Genomic DNA, 17,201 nt, shown 5'->3' with positions numbered 1-17,201 from the left:
AAGATTTTATAGTTGTGAAGCACTACCAGGCAAGGAAGTCCTGGCAGCAAAACTGAGGGTACATGGAGGGGCCGTGTCAGTATAAGGCTCCTGGGTGTTTTCTTGAAATAAAAAATAACATCCCCAGACCTAACTTTTGAAAAGACATACTTCCTGCAATAGCACTGACCTTGTCTTGCTGTCATGCATACAGCCATTCATGCATCATCTGACTGGTAATTTTAGGTGAAGGAGCTTCCCTTTCTCCCAAATAACGACCCCAAAGAGGAGTCTTCACCAAGACTGCAAGCTGTACCAGCTTCCCAGGAAGAGCTGCTTGTATGATCCCCAGTTTGTCACAATCTTAAGCTGAGACAAGGTTGAGGAGGTTGAAGATACACACCAGAAGGGATGGAGATGTTAGTCCAGTTTAGCGTAATGCAACATCAGGAGTGCTTGTGGTGTGTGCCTCAGCTTCTTACAGAAACTGCCAGGGCTGTGCCCACTGTTAGGATAAAGCCCTCTAGGCTGCCTGCAATTAGCTGATTGAGTTTGTCATTCTATAAACCTGCTCACTGATACCAGAGGTGAAGCTGAATCACAGGTAGAAACATTAAACTGATGCATTTTATACAAAATTATTTAAATAGTTGCATAGGATCTCACTGTGGATTGCATTTATTTCCATGCACCATGTATATAAAGTTAAGAGAATTTTACTGGAACTTAACTGGGGCACATACTGCCTTTGGAAAAACTTGGAATTTCTGTGAGAACCCACACTCAAAACTTACTAACATCTGGTTTGTGCCAGCAGCACATTTGAATTTTATATGTTCATTGTTACAAGTAAGGATAAATATGTATAATAAACTTACGTGATGGAATGATTTTATGATTATGGTTTTGTTTGAATAACTCTATCTGTTCCTTTTCATAGAGAGAAATTCTAGAACAGCAACAACAAGAGAGATATGACACAAGTTTTCATAGTATGTGTATGTTCTGTGATCAAGAATTCACAGGGAACAGGTTTGTTTATTGCCCTGACTGCTTTTGTTTTATTTTTTGATACCTACTCAGCATCTTTGTTTATGTTTTCAATATCATTGAACCAGTTAATGCATAATGGTAGGACTCAGAAGGTAGAATTAGCTTTAAGGTGTAGTTTACATATTTCTTTCAACTGAAGAGGCATTTTAAATAGATCATGTTCTACTTCTCAAACTTTTTTATTTATTGCAGTGCCATTATTTCTACTACACACTATGCTGGAGTTGGGAGCAATCCATTTTAAAGAGAAACTTTTTTATGGCAACTGTTTTAGTGATAAGGACAGCTGTGTAAGCCAGTGTGATGGTTAAAAAAAATTTTTATCCAGTTATATATTTTCTTATTTAAAGCTCACCTTACTAGTGTGAATTTGAATATCAAATGAAAAAGAGGAGAGGAAAATTAGAGTGAGAACAGAGGGCTTTACAGCATCAGTCAAGTGTGAGCAAGAATTGCCAAGAAGTGCATGCTCCAAAGGAGCTTTGTTTATTCAGAGTAAATCAGTTTCAGTTGGAGAGGCTTAATCTGTTTGCATGGGTAGTTCTGGTAGTCTGGAAGGGTGGAAGCACCAGGGGCCATATTCCTGCAGGTCATCCCAATGTTCTGTGAGTGTCTCTCTACTGCCTGGTGACAGTAGAGGAACTTCATCCTCTGCTTCCTCCTGAGTCTGACAGGCAGAGTGCATGTTTGAAAATCATGCCAGGACAGTGGTAAAAGCAAGTGTCAACATTCTGGTATTTCTTTAGTCCCCAAAAGCAGAGGTGTATAGAGAGGCTGGGTACCTAAGGAATTAACCAATATATCTCTGTCAAAAGAATATCTTATTTAGACATCCATTATGTTTGTTTGTGTACACTTTTGAGTGCCATTGATGTTGCTGGTGCTGTGTGAAGCAATATTGATGTAAAAGCACATTGCATCCAAGAATTTCTGCTCTGCTAAACAGCAGAGAGAACTCTGACAAAGGGCTTTTTAGAATGTTTCTCAAGAGGGTTGTTTGAAATGTGATCTGTTTATACAGGGTAATGAACGAGCTTTGCTAACAGTGAGGGTCAAAATAAACTATACTGTAATTTTCATTTAAAAGATTATATTTCATCCATGTGGATGGAGCAGTTGAAGTGTTACTGAACATTCAGCAGAGCTGAAAATGAAAAACTTCCTGTTTCAATAAAATTGCATTCTTTATTTCCTAGCAGTGGCAGCAAGACTATTACTGTTTATTTAACATTGGCTTTTATGCAGTTTTAGAGCCATTGGTGGATTTTAAATCAGTAATTGAATAATTCTTAAATATATGCAAAAATATGTAACATTCTATTTGAATGTCTTTTGTAGATCTGTTCTTCTCAATCATATGGCAAGAGAGCATGCCTTTAACATTGGGCTGCCAGATAACATTGTGAACTGCTATGAGTTTTTGGCTGTATTGCAGGGGAAGCTTGACAAGTAAGTAGAGTTTTCTTTGTTTTCAATAAACTTGGGTTGTATTTCTTTTAACCTGGAAATAGTAGGTAAAAATTAATTCCACATTTGTGGCTAGTTAAGAAGGAGCAAAGAGAACATGTAAGTTTATTGTGAGTCCTCTTAGAAGTCTTTGTTGTCTTATTTAAAGCTAACTCCTGACAGTTAATAGTATGAAGTCGAGTGCCATGTTTCAGTTAGGTGTTGCACAATTTGACATCAATAATAGCACAAGCCTTTTGCTCATAACTGTTAGCAATTAAGTTCTTTCTTATCGTGACAAACTTTTTGCTAAAGGTCTCCTTAACTGCTGAGTGCAGAGTCCTTGTTGCAGTCTCCATTTGCCTCCATGTACCATTACTGTGGGATGTTTGGTCTCTCCCTTTTGTACTGCCTAGAGAGCAAACCCAGAGCAGAAGGGGGATAGATACATGTTAGCTTTTCCCAGAAAAGAAGACATATAAAGAATGCCTTTTCTTTTGTATTGGTATTGCCTAATGCACTGACTTAACATGGTCACTGGTAATTTGCAGCCCTGCTGTTTATCAGTGGGACCTGAGGCTTTCACTTAGAGGGAGTTTTCTCAAAGCTGATCCTCTCTGTAATCAATGCACATGCTGAAATTGTGTCCAGAGTAGTGAAAGGCCACTCCCCCTATGGCTAAGGATAGACATATTGGCTATGCTAATAGAATAGCACCTGAGAATAAATTACTAGAGGAGAAAAATCTTGTTTCAGGCAAATAAGACTACATTATGTATGCTGACAGAAAGCCTTCCATACTCTTCATGGGAATACCTTTCTCAAGTAGAGCAAACCCTTTGCTGTTAGCAGGTGGAGCAAAGCAGATATTAAAATTCATAGATGTATTCTGACCTATGTTTCACCAGCAAGGCAATCTTGATTTGAAGTCTGCAAGCATAGGGAGGACTCAAAATTTCTTAAATGTCTTGAAAGGCAGAATGATACTGAGAATCCTGAATTGCTGCTCCACACAAAACATCTGAGGGGAATCTGGAACCAAAACAGTTCTGTAATGCTGATTTAAGGCAGTGCATATACTTCTGTTTGCTTGAATTGCTCAGGAAGACATACTGTGATAAAATTCTCATTTGTTAATGAATGTTTTCACCTTCTCAAGTAATGGATATATACACTTAAATAATACTTTCCTGTCTATGTACATATATGCATGTACCTATGTGTATGTATGTCTATCTGTGAATTATATACACTTCTGTATGTGTGTGGATATGAATTTACTTACAGAATTTTACTTAGGATTTCAAAACCCATTGCCCACCCTCGCAGCCTTTCATTTACCCTCCCTGTTGAGGTAGAACCGTAAAAACTTTCTGTTTAGCTAATTTAAATTGTTTCAAAAAAATAAGTAGCACATTCACAGTTTGGTTTTTTTTTTTTTTCAATCTGAATTCCAAAGAAACAATTACAGATGGATTGGATGTCGGTGTAAGTCCATGCTGAGTTACAGAGCTCACACAGTGAGCAATCAGCAGCCTTTCTGTGCCTACTTTGGGTAATCAGACCATAATCTCACTTTGCAAATGGGGCAAACAGTAAAATTTTTTATCTATATTTTTCATTTTTTGTCATTGTTATTTCTGTTTGATTGACTTTACTGTGATCTAAGATTGTCTTGTGATTTTATTTTTCAAATGAGCTTTCTGTTCCTTTTAGTTTGCTTTGACATGCTTAGGTTAATCTTACTATATATAAGTCCAGCTTATTTAAGTTTATTGTTTTGTACTAATTTCAGTTTAACATGTTGACCTGTTTACCTTTTTATCTTAGCTTGCAGTGTTTATACTGTGAAAAAGTCTTCAGAGACAAAAACACACTTAAAGATCACATGAGAAAGAAGCAGCATCGCAGAATCAATGCCAAAAATAAAGAATATGACAAATTTTATATCATTAATTACTTGGTAAGTAGTTCTGTGAATAATTAGCAAATTGACTAAAGAGCTACAGACATTAGCTAGTTAAAAGTGAATAAATCCAAACTAGCAATTAAGATAAAGGTCAAAAATCAAGTGAAGGATTCTTAAGAAGTATGCTCATTTATGGTGTGATATTCTGGATAATTGCCAAACTAAGCAGTAGTAAACATTTTTTGTTGAGATTTGATTTTGAGAGATGCAAGAGTGTAGCTTGAAGAGATACTAATCATCATATCATTAGTGCTCAGTCTCTGCTTTAAAAACAGAAGGGGAGGTGAGATTGAGCAATTAAGTAAATGGAGGTCTAACTTAAAGCAAGTTGGCTTTGAGCTCATTTTCTACAAACCTTAAGCTGGAAGTGCTCTTCAGAGGATAAATTAAATGCAAAGAGGAGGAAAACGAAAGACACAGAGATGAAAGAAAAACAGTTAGTTTTTAGCCTCCAGGTAGGTGTATGTTGCTAAATATTTTTTATCTCAGACCTCTGAGAGTGTGTGCCTGTGTATGTAACAGATTTTCATTTGCTGCCTTCAACTTATGAATATAGGAGCTGCTTCAAAAGCTGCTGTGTTCTGTCCCAGAAATAACTATAGTTCACCTGAAGTGGTCTTTGTGCCTTCTACATGTGCTAATATCCAGGTTATAAATAGGCATTCTTGACTGTTTTACCTACTCTTTCCTTTTAATTTCTCTCCGTGGGTGTTACTTTAATACTGAGAACAAAAATTTGTATGTTTAATGCTCTGCCAAGTCCCTTCTACCCAAGACAGAATGATTTCTCTTGGTGATATTTTATATTTTTCTTCCAAAGATCAATGATCTGAGACCTGGAGGTTTTTTTCTAGATACTCAAATTTCATAGTGTTTGCTGCACAGTGAAGAAAAAGTTGTGAAGCTGTGTAGGGTAGATGTTCTTAGATCCTCAACAGAACTGAGCATTTACTTCTCCTTTGGAAGTTAACAGATTTTAATTTCATATAATTGTTTTAAGTGATTTTAATAGTTTCTTTCTTCTCTGCTTGTCCTCAATGTAATACTATGTTTTCAGAACTTGGCATCTTTTTAAATTATCTTTTGTCTCTCATTTGCATTCATTGTTCACAATTTAATCTCTTCCATCTTAGATCAGGAAATTGATCTAGATGACTACCCAGAATCTCTGAGAACCATGAAGTACTACTTGAGAAATTTGAGAGACATGCAGGGAGGTCATAACATGAATACTGTGTCATGTTAATAAGCAGAATATGCCAAAGTAAATATAACAGCAAGGTTATTATTCACATACCTAACCTCTTTTCTCCAGCTACTCCAAAACTGGTGGCCTTGCCCTTGCCTGTCCCCTGGGGATGGTCTGTGGTCTGTGTGCTTGCTGACCCACATGCAGGCATGGTCTGAGTGGCGCTGCTTGTGTGGCCACAGACCATGCAGACTGTTTCACAGTCAGGGCCTTGGTCCCCTTTGCCTGCAGCTGGGATTCTGGCCAGCACTTGGCAGGGTGCCTGCAAGTGCCAGCCTGAACCAGCTCAGGTCACTGAGTAGCATCACTCAGACATGCATTCCTTCAGGTGCTGGGAATTACAGACAATAGTAACTATAACTCAGATAAGCTATGTCAAATGTTTAAATAGCAAAATGTTTGAAATTGGACAGGGGGTACTGCATATGCAAGATCTGTGCCATTACATCTTCTGGGACATACTTGAATGATCACAATTCTTTGTCTGGCTCTACATGCTCTGCTACAGCCACATTGTCTTTCCACACATTTTCAGTTGTCTACACTACAGTCTACGCAGGGGACTGTTTCTGCTCAGCCTTTCTGATCCTTCAGACTATACCCACATCAGAATTTCTGACATTTCTTCTTTTAAATAAAGAATTAAAAAAAATAGAAAACAGACTAAAAACCCCATCTTAAACACTTATTACATGGTTCACTATAAAATGTATGTTTGCACACAGGAAATTTTTAGGAACGTTCCTACATAATGGAAAGTGTTTGCTTTCCAAACAGCCTTTAACAACCCCTTCTTTTCTGCACAGAGACAAGAAGACTACAAGGAAGAAGCTCAGTTTCTTCACTAGGAGTTCAGTAGATTGGCCTTTACATTTTAAGGAGGAAATATTCTGTAGAGCACATACATGCTCTACAGTAGATTATATTAAATGTGATAGGATGGATTTTTTCAAGCTGCAGCTATATTCAGTAAATTCTAGATGTTATACAAGATCTGCTTTTTCTAATGCTCAATGTAGTGATTTTGCTTCCTCTCCCCTAACACCTCACAACTAACCAGAATTTTTTTTTTACGTGTACTATCAAGATTTACTCATTTTGCTCAATGAGTGTTAGAGGTCTGTGCTTCACATTGCTCTAAATGTCCAGGGGATTGTACAGTTTCAAAGACACAAACATGGTTTACATGTCACATCTGAAATGATTCCCCAGTGGATTTGGAGGCCTTTTGTCTGTATTGTGTAAGTGTGGAAGATTATACCAATCCTACAGAATGGCTTAAAGTGTTAATTCAAAGTGATGAACTGGTACTGGAGTGCAAAGAACTAAGCAACAATGTATCTATGATGTAGAATTCCTTATTTTTCATTTCTTAAAAAAAAAACTTCCAACCTAATTTCCTTGTTTCTCTGTGTGTATTATCCTGTGGCCCCATGGCACACCTTGCACAAAGAGCCAAGTAAAAATGGAAAGAGAAGAACTTTGTCATGTGGTGCCTGCTGGAGGCCATGAAAGAACAGAAAGCAGGATTAAAACTCTCTTATTCCCAGAGGAACAGAGGCAAACCCAGACTGACAAGACCTTCCTTCTTGTATTCATCTGATTGTTACCAGCAGCACTTTTAGGTATAGAGTACCCTTTGTAGGGTACTCTATACCTAAAAGTGTATTTTAGTATTTTCAAATTAACTAATGGCATGTGTCTACTGTATGTAGCATCAGTGAATTAATACAGTTATAACTTAACTAGGCAGCTGAGAAATGGTACCTGCTACTTACTAGAAAACATGTTTCATAAAACATTTATTTTCCTCAAAAATAAAAAGATGTTTTCCCCTTATTGCCAAGCTCTAGATCATCACTATTACCTGTTGGGGGGCAGGGGAAGAATATTTTATTATGGGAATCACTTCTTATATTTAACCTCTTTTGATTTACACTGTGTATTTTGTAGAATAGTAAAGGGAAACCCTTCATAAATTGGTGATGATTCAAGATTTAATAAAATCCCCCAACTGGGGAATGCTTCATATTGAAATTCATCCAATGTGGATTAACTAACATTGGGGCAAGGCCATCTCTTCTTCCTGATGGACCATCTCGAGTTCTGCAGCAGTATAAAACAGATAACATAGCTCAAATGATCACAGCAAGGCAGGTGAGAAGAAGGGCAAGAGAAAATTTGCAGAGGAAATCAACATCTGTTTGGAGTTGGTGAGCTGCACAGGCCTGGATCTCCATTTGCATGTCGTTTGGGAACTGCTCTTTAGGGAACTCTGCTTGAGATACCAGCTGCTGTTTCTAGTTTCTGCCATCTCTGCACTTTTTTCAAGCTGGGGTGTGTTGCCTCAGTGAGACACACAGACTTTCTTCCTGTAGAACTGCACTCTGGTTGCAAAGGTAAATTGCCATTCAGCTCTGTGCATTTAGACTGCATTTTGGAAGAGGAAATTATCAAACCACACACATTTGCATGTTCTCGTTTTTCTATAGCATCATTCTCTCTGTGAGGGACACAGAAAGTGTTTAAAAGAAAGAGTTGTTTTCTCTTGAATATATAGCAAGGCCTTCAGGGGTTTTTTTTAATTATGCATTTTCTAGTGTTTGAACTATTAACAATGTCAAGTCTCATTTTTTCTCTGGTTTTGTTAAGAATTTCTTGGGAATCTCTAGAGATCATTCCTGGCAGCTCTTGCATCTTGGATGAAAAAGCAAAGAAAATTGAATACTTAACAAAGGCACCCTTAGTCCCAGATGCCCATCAAGCTGGAGCACTGAAAAAGTGTTAAAAAAGAAAAAATTTAAAAACCTGAAGGATTTTTAGGAATGTTTCAAAGAACTCTTTTCCACCCAATTGCTCAGATTCAGTCTCTTGGCACTTTCACCAGTGTTCCTAGTTATCCATTCACCATGCAATTTTCCAGTGATACAAGACCTGGTTAGCTTTTAGCTTTTTTCCTTTTCTTTTTTTCACCTCTGAATATAAATAGATGAGGGAAACAGAGACATCTTACAAGCTCCCTCTCTGCCTTCTTCACAGAAACACCATAAAAAACAGCAATAAGAAAGCTCAGGCATGTTTTTTCCCTTTCACCTTCAATTAAAAGGTGAAGTTTAAGACTGCTGTTTTGAACACTCTCTTATGCTGGTACACTTTGGTAAGGGGAAAAATGGTGAGCATTCCTCTTCATTTTGCAGTGGTTGTGAGCCACTGTCTGTCTGCTCATTAAGGTGTTAACATTAGCAGACATGGGAAAGGAGTGTGCAGCTGGGAGAACATGTGGTGAGAGGTGTTAATGGCTTCAGGAGATCTCACAGCAGTGGTGACAGTAATGAGTCTCCCCTCTCACTCACAGAGCTTACACACTACCACACAGTATCACTGAGTTAATGACAGCATTTCCATTCTGTAATATATGATGACATTATGTTTAGAGCTGTCTAGGGACAATTGTTTATCATTTTCCAGATAGACACTAACAACTTTAAAAATTCTCATTAAGTTGTTAAATGATGGATATCTTTGCTTCTTTTTCAGAACACCCATAAAGGCAATAATCATACTTGTTACTTAGGATGTTATTAAATATATTTATTAGCAGGAATATTTTAATAAAATCAATTAAAGGATTATCTTTTTATTAGCTGTCTTTTTTTTTTTTTTTAATGGGGACAAGATCATCAACTATAATCTTTGTGAATCCTCCACAGCCATCAAAATTATGGGTTCAAAAATACTATTCTGATTACTGGTTAGTTTGCTTGGGTTTATTTTTAAAGACAAGAAGAATCCCAGGAAAGAAAAACACTAGCTAAAGATCACTGCTGGCATTTGAGTAGAGCCCTTCAGCTTTTTATTGCCTGTTATTTATATCTCAGTCATGCTGAGAGTGCTTGCCATTGTGCTGAAGGCTGCACAAATGTAGTGTGATCATTGTGCTGAAGGTCTTTAAGGTATAAATAAACAGCACAAAAAGCAAAAGGAGGGGCAGAGCACCATGAATAGATGTGCTCACGTTCATGTCTGAGGAGAGAAGGGAACACCAAGTGGAGTCTATCCCAGAGGTCTGCCCTGGCTCTCACTGCTTTCTGGAGCACCCGTGGCTAAGCTGGCACCGTGTTTGCCCTGGCACAGCCCTGGGCAGGGCACAGGCACTGAGTGGTGCAGCTGCAGCCTCAGGTGGCACAGCTGCATGGAGCAGCACGTGCTGCTTGGAAGGCAAGGCAGGCAGACTGCATTGAGCAAGTGAGAGGGCAGACTTGGGGTATTGGTAGCAGACCTGCCTCAGGGACACTTTGGAAGGGTTGCAACATTGGTTTTCTTGAGAACTCTGTGCCAAATCGTCTTCCTCTGAGCTACAGTGTGGGAAGTGCCCTGTTAAAAGATGAAAATAATTCTTACTTTAAAAATTCTTACTAAAGCAGTGTTGTATGACTGCCTTTTACTCACAGTAATACTGAAGTGATCCAAAATAAGATATTGATTGTGACTTCTGAGATGTTCATTCAGTTCAGTGACAATGTGTGATGAGAATCAGGAAATGTGTTTTTCTTTTCTTCTCTTTTTCCCCCCAGGAATTTGGAAAGTCCTGGGAGGAAGTGCAGTCAGAGGATGACCGGGAATTACTAGATAACCTGGAAGAGTAAGAGTTACTTCTGTACCCATTACACAGACTTGCAGGACCATCATTTTTTGAAGTAGTTGCAGGGAAAATGCTGTGCACAGTTAGCACACAGTTTAAATTCATTTGAGCCAATCAAATCAACTCCAAATTGTCCACATTAAAAACACTTCTCAGCAATGAGAGCTGTAAACTCCATATTTCATCCACAAGCCTGTTCTTTGTTCCCCTAGAGCTCAAACAAGAGCCTTCTGAGTTTGTAATGATGCAGACAAAATGCATTATTCTTTAGTTTTGCACCAGAAAACAGTTGAACAGATTCTGCTCAAATTTAAAAATTAAAAGTGAGCATCAAAAGTGTCAGTATGAAGAAGAAATTGTATTAAAAAATTGATAAAAAGGTAATAACTAGAGATTAAAGAAGGATTTCAAAGGAAGCTTCTCAGCAGTGCTGATTGAGGGCAACATCCACCTCCTCTGCATTCTTCTGTGGTCCAGGCCCTCAGATCACTGCAGAGGTGATTTCCTTGGCCATAGAAAATTGAATAAGCAGGAAGTAATTTATGGGAATCAAGGTCCCTGATCTTCCTGATTCTCTCTGTGTCTTGAGGTTAATTTTACTTGACTCTACCTGGTGCAGTAATAGTTCTATCTCTCAGCAGCATTAGGATTTAAATGGATGTTTTGGTAAAGTATTCTCTGTGTACTTGTCTAAATGTAGCATAAGTGAGTAATTAATATTTCATAAGTAAATAACACTTAGAGTTAGCTCTGCCTCATGAATATGACTTTGGCTGGTGTATTGAAAGATTAGAAAGGTATACAAGAATTTTAAAAGACCTTACACAAATAAATACTGAAAGCAATATTTAATGACTTGACAAACTGGATAGAAATTGAAGTTAGGATTCTGTTTATTAGTGCAGACAGTTTCAAATAGGATTAAATGGCTGTCTGCATAGAAATTACCCAATATTAACTGCTCAGTCTGTCTCAAATTTTTAATTTTTTTAGACTCTACACCAGATTGTAATCATGTATCCAGCTATAAATCCACACTGTCTTTTCCACCCCTTTAAAATACTCAGTTTCTCTGGATTTATTTCTAGGGTTGAGAAAGCAGAATCTGAATTGCCCTTTCTCAAAATGTCTCTTCTCTTTCCTAAGACTAAATTAATCTTTTTGACTTTTATTCATAAGAGATTGGTCTGACTGGGAAGAGCATCCTGTATGTGCAGTTTGCCTGTTCTGTGAACAGCAAGCAGACACCACAGAAAAACTGTATCTTCACATGCAGGTAAGACTTCTTCAAAATAACAGTTTTTTCATCACTGTGGAATTAAAGATTGTGTTTGTAATGCCTTTATTAAGGTCAAATCAGCTGCTGCATTAAAATGCCCTCTTCAGCACAGAATTAAAATATTGCTTACACCTCCAGCAGAATTAAAATATTGCTTGCACCTCCAGCATTGTTCTTTAAAACATGCAGAGAAGTCAAGCTTTACATTGAGAGTATGACTAGCTACTACTTGTGAGTGTACAGACTGCTACAGGCAGTAAAGAAACAGCATCTTTGATACCAGAGTGGTTTTATTATTTAATATATTTTATTGTTAGCATCTGTGTTTCACTTTTAATAAACTATTTAACAGTATTAAATATGAATGCAAAAGTTTCTGATGAACCAAAACTTCTGGGGTTTGTTTCATGCATTCACGTTTGTGTGTATGTGTATTCATGTGTATGTCTGTGTCAGCCCATGAGCTGAGCTGTTTTTAACTTGGAATAGTAGAAGTAGTGGAAATAAGTGGATTTTTTTCCTTCCCCCCTTTTTTTTTTTTTCCTCCAGAAATCACATGGATTTCACTTTCCTAAAATAAAGTCAGAGCATGGTGAGTAAGAAGGGCCTGTAATTGTCAGCATTTGCCACTAGTGTGGAGAAAACCACATCATAAGAATAGTGGAAAACAAGTTTATCAGTTTTATTTTTGTAGAGACATTTAACTTTTCCATAATGGAAACTGTTTCTGCCAGCTTACAAAAGCAAGCCAAGAACACTTTATTTTTATGGAACTGTTGCTACTGCCAAGGATGTGTGCTATTTTCTTTAGACCCATTGGATTCTTTTGCAGAGTAGCTTCTACAAATACCTGCTCTATGAGTTCCAGGTCTGGCTGCTGGAGACTTGGAAGTATTATTATTATTCTTGTTGTTGTTGTTGTTATTATTATTATTATTATGCCTGTTTATGCTTGCAAGCCATGAGCTTTGTTTGGCCAGTGTTTGCTTTCTGCTATGGAATAGAATCATTTAGGTTGTGGAAGACCTTTAAGATCCTTGAGGCCAACTATTAACCCAAGTCCACCACTAAACCATGTCCCTGAGTGCCACATCTACAGGTATTTTAAATACCTCTAGGCATGGTGACTCAGCTCCTTCTCTGAGCAGCCTGTACCAAGGCTTGACAAGCCTTTTGGTGAAGAAATTTTTCTTAATATCCAACTTAAATCTCCCCCTATCACTTGTTACATGGAAGAAGAGACAGACCCATACCTGGCCTCCTTTCAGGTAGCTGGAGAGAGTGATTAAGTCAGTCTGGAGCCTCCTTTTCTCCAGGCTGAACAGGGGCAATCCCTGCTCTGCTCCTGCTGGCCACACTATTGCTGATACAGGCTGGGTGCCATTGGCCTTGCTGGCCCCCTGGGCACTCGTGTTCAGCTGCTGTCACCAGCTCCCCAGGTCCTTTTCTGCTGTGCAGCTTCCCCCAGCCTGTAACACTGCCTGGGTTGTGTGACTTCACTTTGTCAAACACAGTACACTGGCATCCTGACCCAGGCCTTTAGAGAGGTTTTATCCCTTACCCCCTTCAAATCTAGTTTGAAACTGTCTCAATGAGCCCTGCTAACTCCTGTGCAAGGATCCCTTCCCCTTCTGGGACAGGTGTACCTCATCTGTCACCAGCATGCCTGGGCTCGTGACACACCCATGATCCAAATACTCCAAATTCTTCCAGTGATGCCAGGCTTGGAACCAGATATTGATCTGCTGGCTCTTCCTGTTTCTTCCCTCTTTATTCCTTGCAACTGGAACACTGCTTGTGCTCCTGACCCCTTGAGCAGTCTTCCCAAGGCCCTGCAGTCTCTCTTGATTGTCCTGGGACTTCTTGTTGCAACTTCATCGCTGCCCACCTGAGAAATCACTAACAGATAAATACCCATGAGGGCAGGAAGGTTTCTCATCACACATTTAACCTGAGCCCCAAGGAGGCAGCAGACTTCCCCTAAAAGTGAGTCTGGTTCCTAGGAATAAATACTTATTAATTTGCTAAGATACAGCATGCAGGCAGTGCTGTCTTCAGTAAACTCTTATCAATTCTTATGCTTAATCCACTAAATAATTTTTAAATTAAGTGCTTGTTCACTACCCAAGTGCTTGTTCACTACCATCTCTCCCAGGTCTGAACTTCTATCAGCAAGTAAAGCTAGTGAATTTCATCAGAAGAGAAATCCATCATTGTCGTTGTTACAACTGCCAGGAGAAATTTGAATCCAAAGGAGGATTGATAAGTCATATGGAAGAGACCAAGCACATTGCATTCCTGCCAGCCAGGTCTACATGGGATCAACCACAGTAAGGGCAAATACATTTCTTCCAGCATTTTTACTTTTCCTTAATAATTTCTGTGAAATGATAAGTTGAAAGTTCTGGGATTTGCAAATGCAACAGTGCCCTGAGCTCCCTAACTCTAGTGGCCCAAATAAAATAATAAATGGTCTCAGAACTACTCAGAATTAGAAATCTCTATACAGTCTGAAGATAAGATGAACATAGGGTACTGCTCTTCTAGTTTCATCCAGGATGTAGTGTTCTTATACATGGGATCTGCACTTTCAAGCCTCTGTCCTAGAGAAGTTTGTTGTTACAAAATTGTTCTAGAACAAACACTTTCTTTTGCATGTCTAATGTAGATATATGCATGATGTCTAGCTAGCTTTAGGCATCAAAACAAGATGGTTGTTTACCCATAGTTTTTTCCATGGAAAATAGACAGTGTAACAAAGCACTGGTTCAGACTCTAAGTAAGCTGTATGGGTCCAGGGGATGATGCTCTCTACCAGGTGGTAGAGCACAGGGAGTGTTCTAACTCAAACACCTCAGTTCAGCCTTTGTTGAGGGACAAATCTGGATCTGTAGTCTCTTTTGTAATATATGGTTGAAGAAATAGGAGGAAGGGCTCATCTGTTGTCAGCTCTTCTCTGTGACTGTTCAGTTCTTCTCTATCAACTGCACTGCAGTTGGTTTTTTGGGCGTGCTGTTTACTGTCATTCCAGACAACCAGACTTGCTCATGTTTCCTTTTTAAAACTCTTGTCTCAGCCTCTCAAACAAAATGTGTGACTGTCTATTAATCGTGTTTTGTTGCTTTCAGGTATTATTTTCCTACCTATGAAAACGATATTCTCCTGTGTACACTGTCAGACAGTGAAGATGCAAAAGCTGAGGATCAAAGTGAAGAAGTGCCTGTTGTAGGTGAAGATATATCCAGTCTAAAAGCTCTCAAACAGAGCAGTGTTTTAAACCAGCTTCTGTGGAAAGAGAACAAGAGTCAGGAGAAATTTTGACCTGGGAGTACAGTGGCTGTCCTTTAGTGCTTTTTCTGCAAGACAAAAAAAAAAAAAGTTATTTCAATACTATTGGAATACAGTTAAACCCACAAATGTTATCATTATGGGACAAATACTAAAAAGTGAATGCTAAATAAAAATTAAGTGTTAACTTTGCTGGTGTGTCCTTTAAATTTTAGCTTTATTTTAAAACTGAATGCTTGATTTTCTGCTAGGATCTTCAAATAACCTTAGTGCATTAGAGTTACTTACAATTTTTCATTCTTTGTAAATTTTTCCTGAATGAATCAGAATATGAATTCTATTTTAAGGCCACCTTGTGAAAGGTGAGAACAACTGAGACGATGTTTAAAGCCAGTGAGTAAATCTTCTGTGTGCTATTGCTGCTAGAGAGCAGACAGAAAATGTAATTCTTGGTCAGGTGTGTGAAGGAAATCCTGCTCATTTTTACCTTAGAACTTTTGGAAAATAAAAATAAATCTGTATATCTCTATTATTAATCATCAGTATTTAAGACATATGGTGCCTATTCTCAAAAGTAGCTTGGAAACATCAGAAAAGCTCTGCCTGCCCCATGAATATCTGACTGCATGAAAAATTGCCAACCCAAAGTCTAATTATTATAGGAATAATTGCAATATTGGTTGCATCAAAAATCCAAATAATTTAAAGTATATTTCTTGTATGGTTATGAGCTGAGGTTTTAAAGAATGACTTAAGGAATTGCAAACACATAATCCAAATTAAATCCTAAAAATCTCAAGTCCAGAAAAGTTGTCATATTTCCTTTTCAAGTTCTCAAAGTGGCAGAAGGCCTTCAACATGTCCAGAAAGAATCTCAGTCTTGGTAGGGTAAAGCTGCTCAGAGCATAGGTCCTGCTAGGATGTTCCAAACTAAGTATTCCTGAAATGTTAAGTAGTTCCAGAGTTCAGGTTTAGCTTTCTATAATATGTGTAACCTCTTTCAAAAGTGTTAATACATTCTTTTTTCTTCTTCAGGTCAGTGTTAGAGCACTGGCTGAAAGAAGTGGCTCATTGAAGTCTTGGCTCAGTGCCCTTCCCTGCCTCAGAAGATTCAAAGCTGCAGCTTTGCCTTTGCACAGCCCTCATTACCTGAAATTCCTTGCTATCAATAAGAGTTGTTGTTGTTTGTCTTTATACAGTGATTGTGAATTATAAAGCAGTCCCTGGGAGCAGGGGCTAAAGTGCAAATCTTTAGCCATGTTCTGCTAAGCCTCTGTGTCCCCCCTAATTCACCCTGCAATCTTATTTGCATCAGTTTCTTTTCATTTGCATTGGACTGGTTTTCTCCTGCCATTACGCATCACCCTCTAGCACCTCTCTTTGCTTTCTCTTCCATATTTTTTCTTAGGCCTGGGTGCTCTGGAAATAAATTAGACCAAAAGGATACTGAAAGTGCACTGAGTAACACAGATCAGCCACATAACTGCAGAGTGAAACGGAGACAGAAGCAGTGTCTGACTCTGTCAAGAGGAAATGGGATAAAAGAAGTGCAGCAGGTGCTGAGAATACAGACAGAAAAAGGGGACAGTTGTTGTCATAGGTTTGCATTGGTACAAAAATCTAGGAGGAGTAAGCACAAGCCCAATATTTTTTAACTAAAATGTCCTGACCATCTTAAATGAGCTATAATCTGTACTTCTTGCATTCGTAAAATTCTTAATTTCATACAGCAATTGCAATGGCTGTTGCTGCTTTTTTTTGCCCCCTAATTTTCTCCAAGCAGTTATTTTCTTCCTAACTTAGAAATTTATTTCAGTCTTTGCTTTTTAGTCAGGTTCTTAGCAGAGGGAATAAGAGTTAATGGGGCTTACATTAGTGATGTGTGTTGAGCAATGGAAAAAATCAGAAAAAGAACTATGGCAACAGCAGACAAATGAGTTTTATGGCAAGCCCATCTCAGGAGGGCACATTAAGGGAAACATAAAATTTTACTGATATATAATAAAATTAAATTGCAAAACGTTTCTTAATCATAAGGAATGTGGTGCTGAGTCATTCAAATCCCTACAAAATGAAAACAATGTCAGCAGTATGAAATGACTGCTGTTCTGGTTCTAGGAGAAATTTGAAAAAGCATTGTTTCAGTGCAGAATTAAGGGACTAAAGAGAAATTGTATAAATAACACAGACTGGTTGTCTGTTTTGAATAAAGAGAGAAAGGGACTTAGAAAGAATTCATAAGCTGTATATAAGTGGTCACTTGAAATATCAGGAACATGAGGAATCAGATTAGGGT

The 17,201-nt window shown here is 38.2% G+C and overlaps 1 protein-coding gene across 1 annotated transcript in view; it reads left to right on the top strand.

The window, feature by feature from the left end:
- The window catches only part of ZNF277 (zinc finger protein 277), a 39,918-nt gene extending 24,821 nt beyond the window's left edge, over positions 1-15,097 (top strand). The window contains exons 5-12 of the mRNA XM_030238041.2: positions 920-1,011; positions 2,371-2,481; positions 4,309-4,441; positions 10,271-10,338; positions 11,518-11,614; positions 12,167-12,209; positions 13,773-13,947; positions 14,746-15,097. Of these exons, the coding sequence (XP_030093901.2) occupies positions 920-1,011; positions 2,371-2,481; positions 4,309-4,441; positions 10,271-10,338; positions 11,518-11,614; positions 12,167-12,209; positions 13,773-13,947; positions 14,746-14,938 (912 nt within the window). The 3' untranslated portion in view covers positions 14,939-15,097. The remainder of the gene's footprint in view (positions 1-919; positions 1,012-2,370; positions 2,482-4,308; positions 4,442-10,270; positions 10,339-11,517; positions 11,615-12,166; positions 12,210-13,772; positions 13,948-14,745) is intronic.
- Positions 15,098-17,201: the final 2,104 nt, after the last annotated feature.

Source organism: Serinus canaria, chromosome 1A, assembly GCF_022539315.1.
Source record: "Serinus canaria isolate serCan28SL12 chromosome 1A, serCan2020, whole genome shotgun sequence".
Classification (NCBI taxonomy): Eukaryota; Metazoa; Chordata; class Aves; order Passeriformes; family Fringillidae; genus Serinus; species Serinus canaria.
The sequence above is the reverse complement of the archived record's forward strand: the minus strand, read 5'-3'. Positions and strand labels throughout refer to the sequence as shown.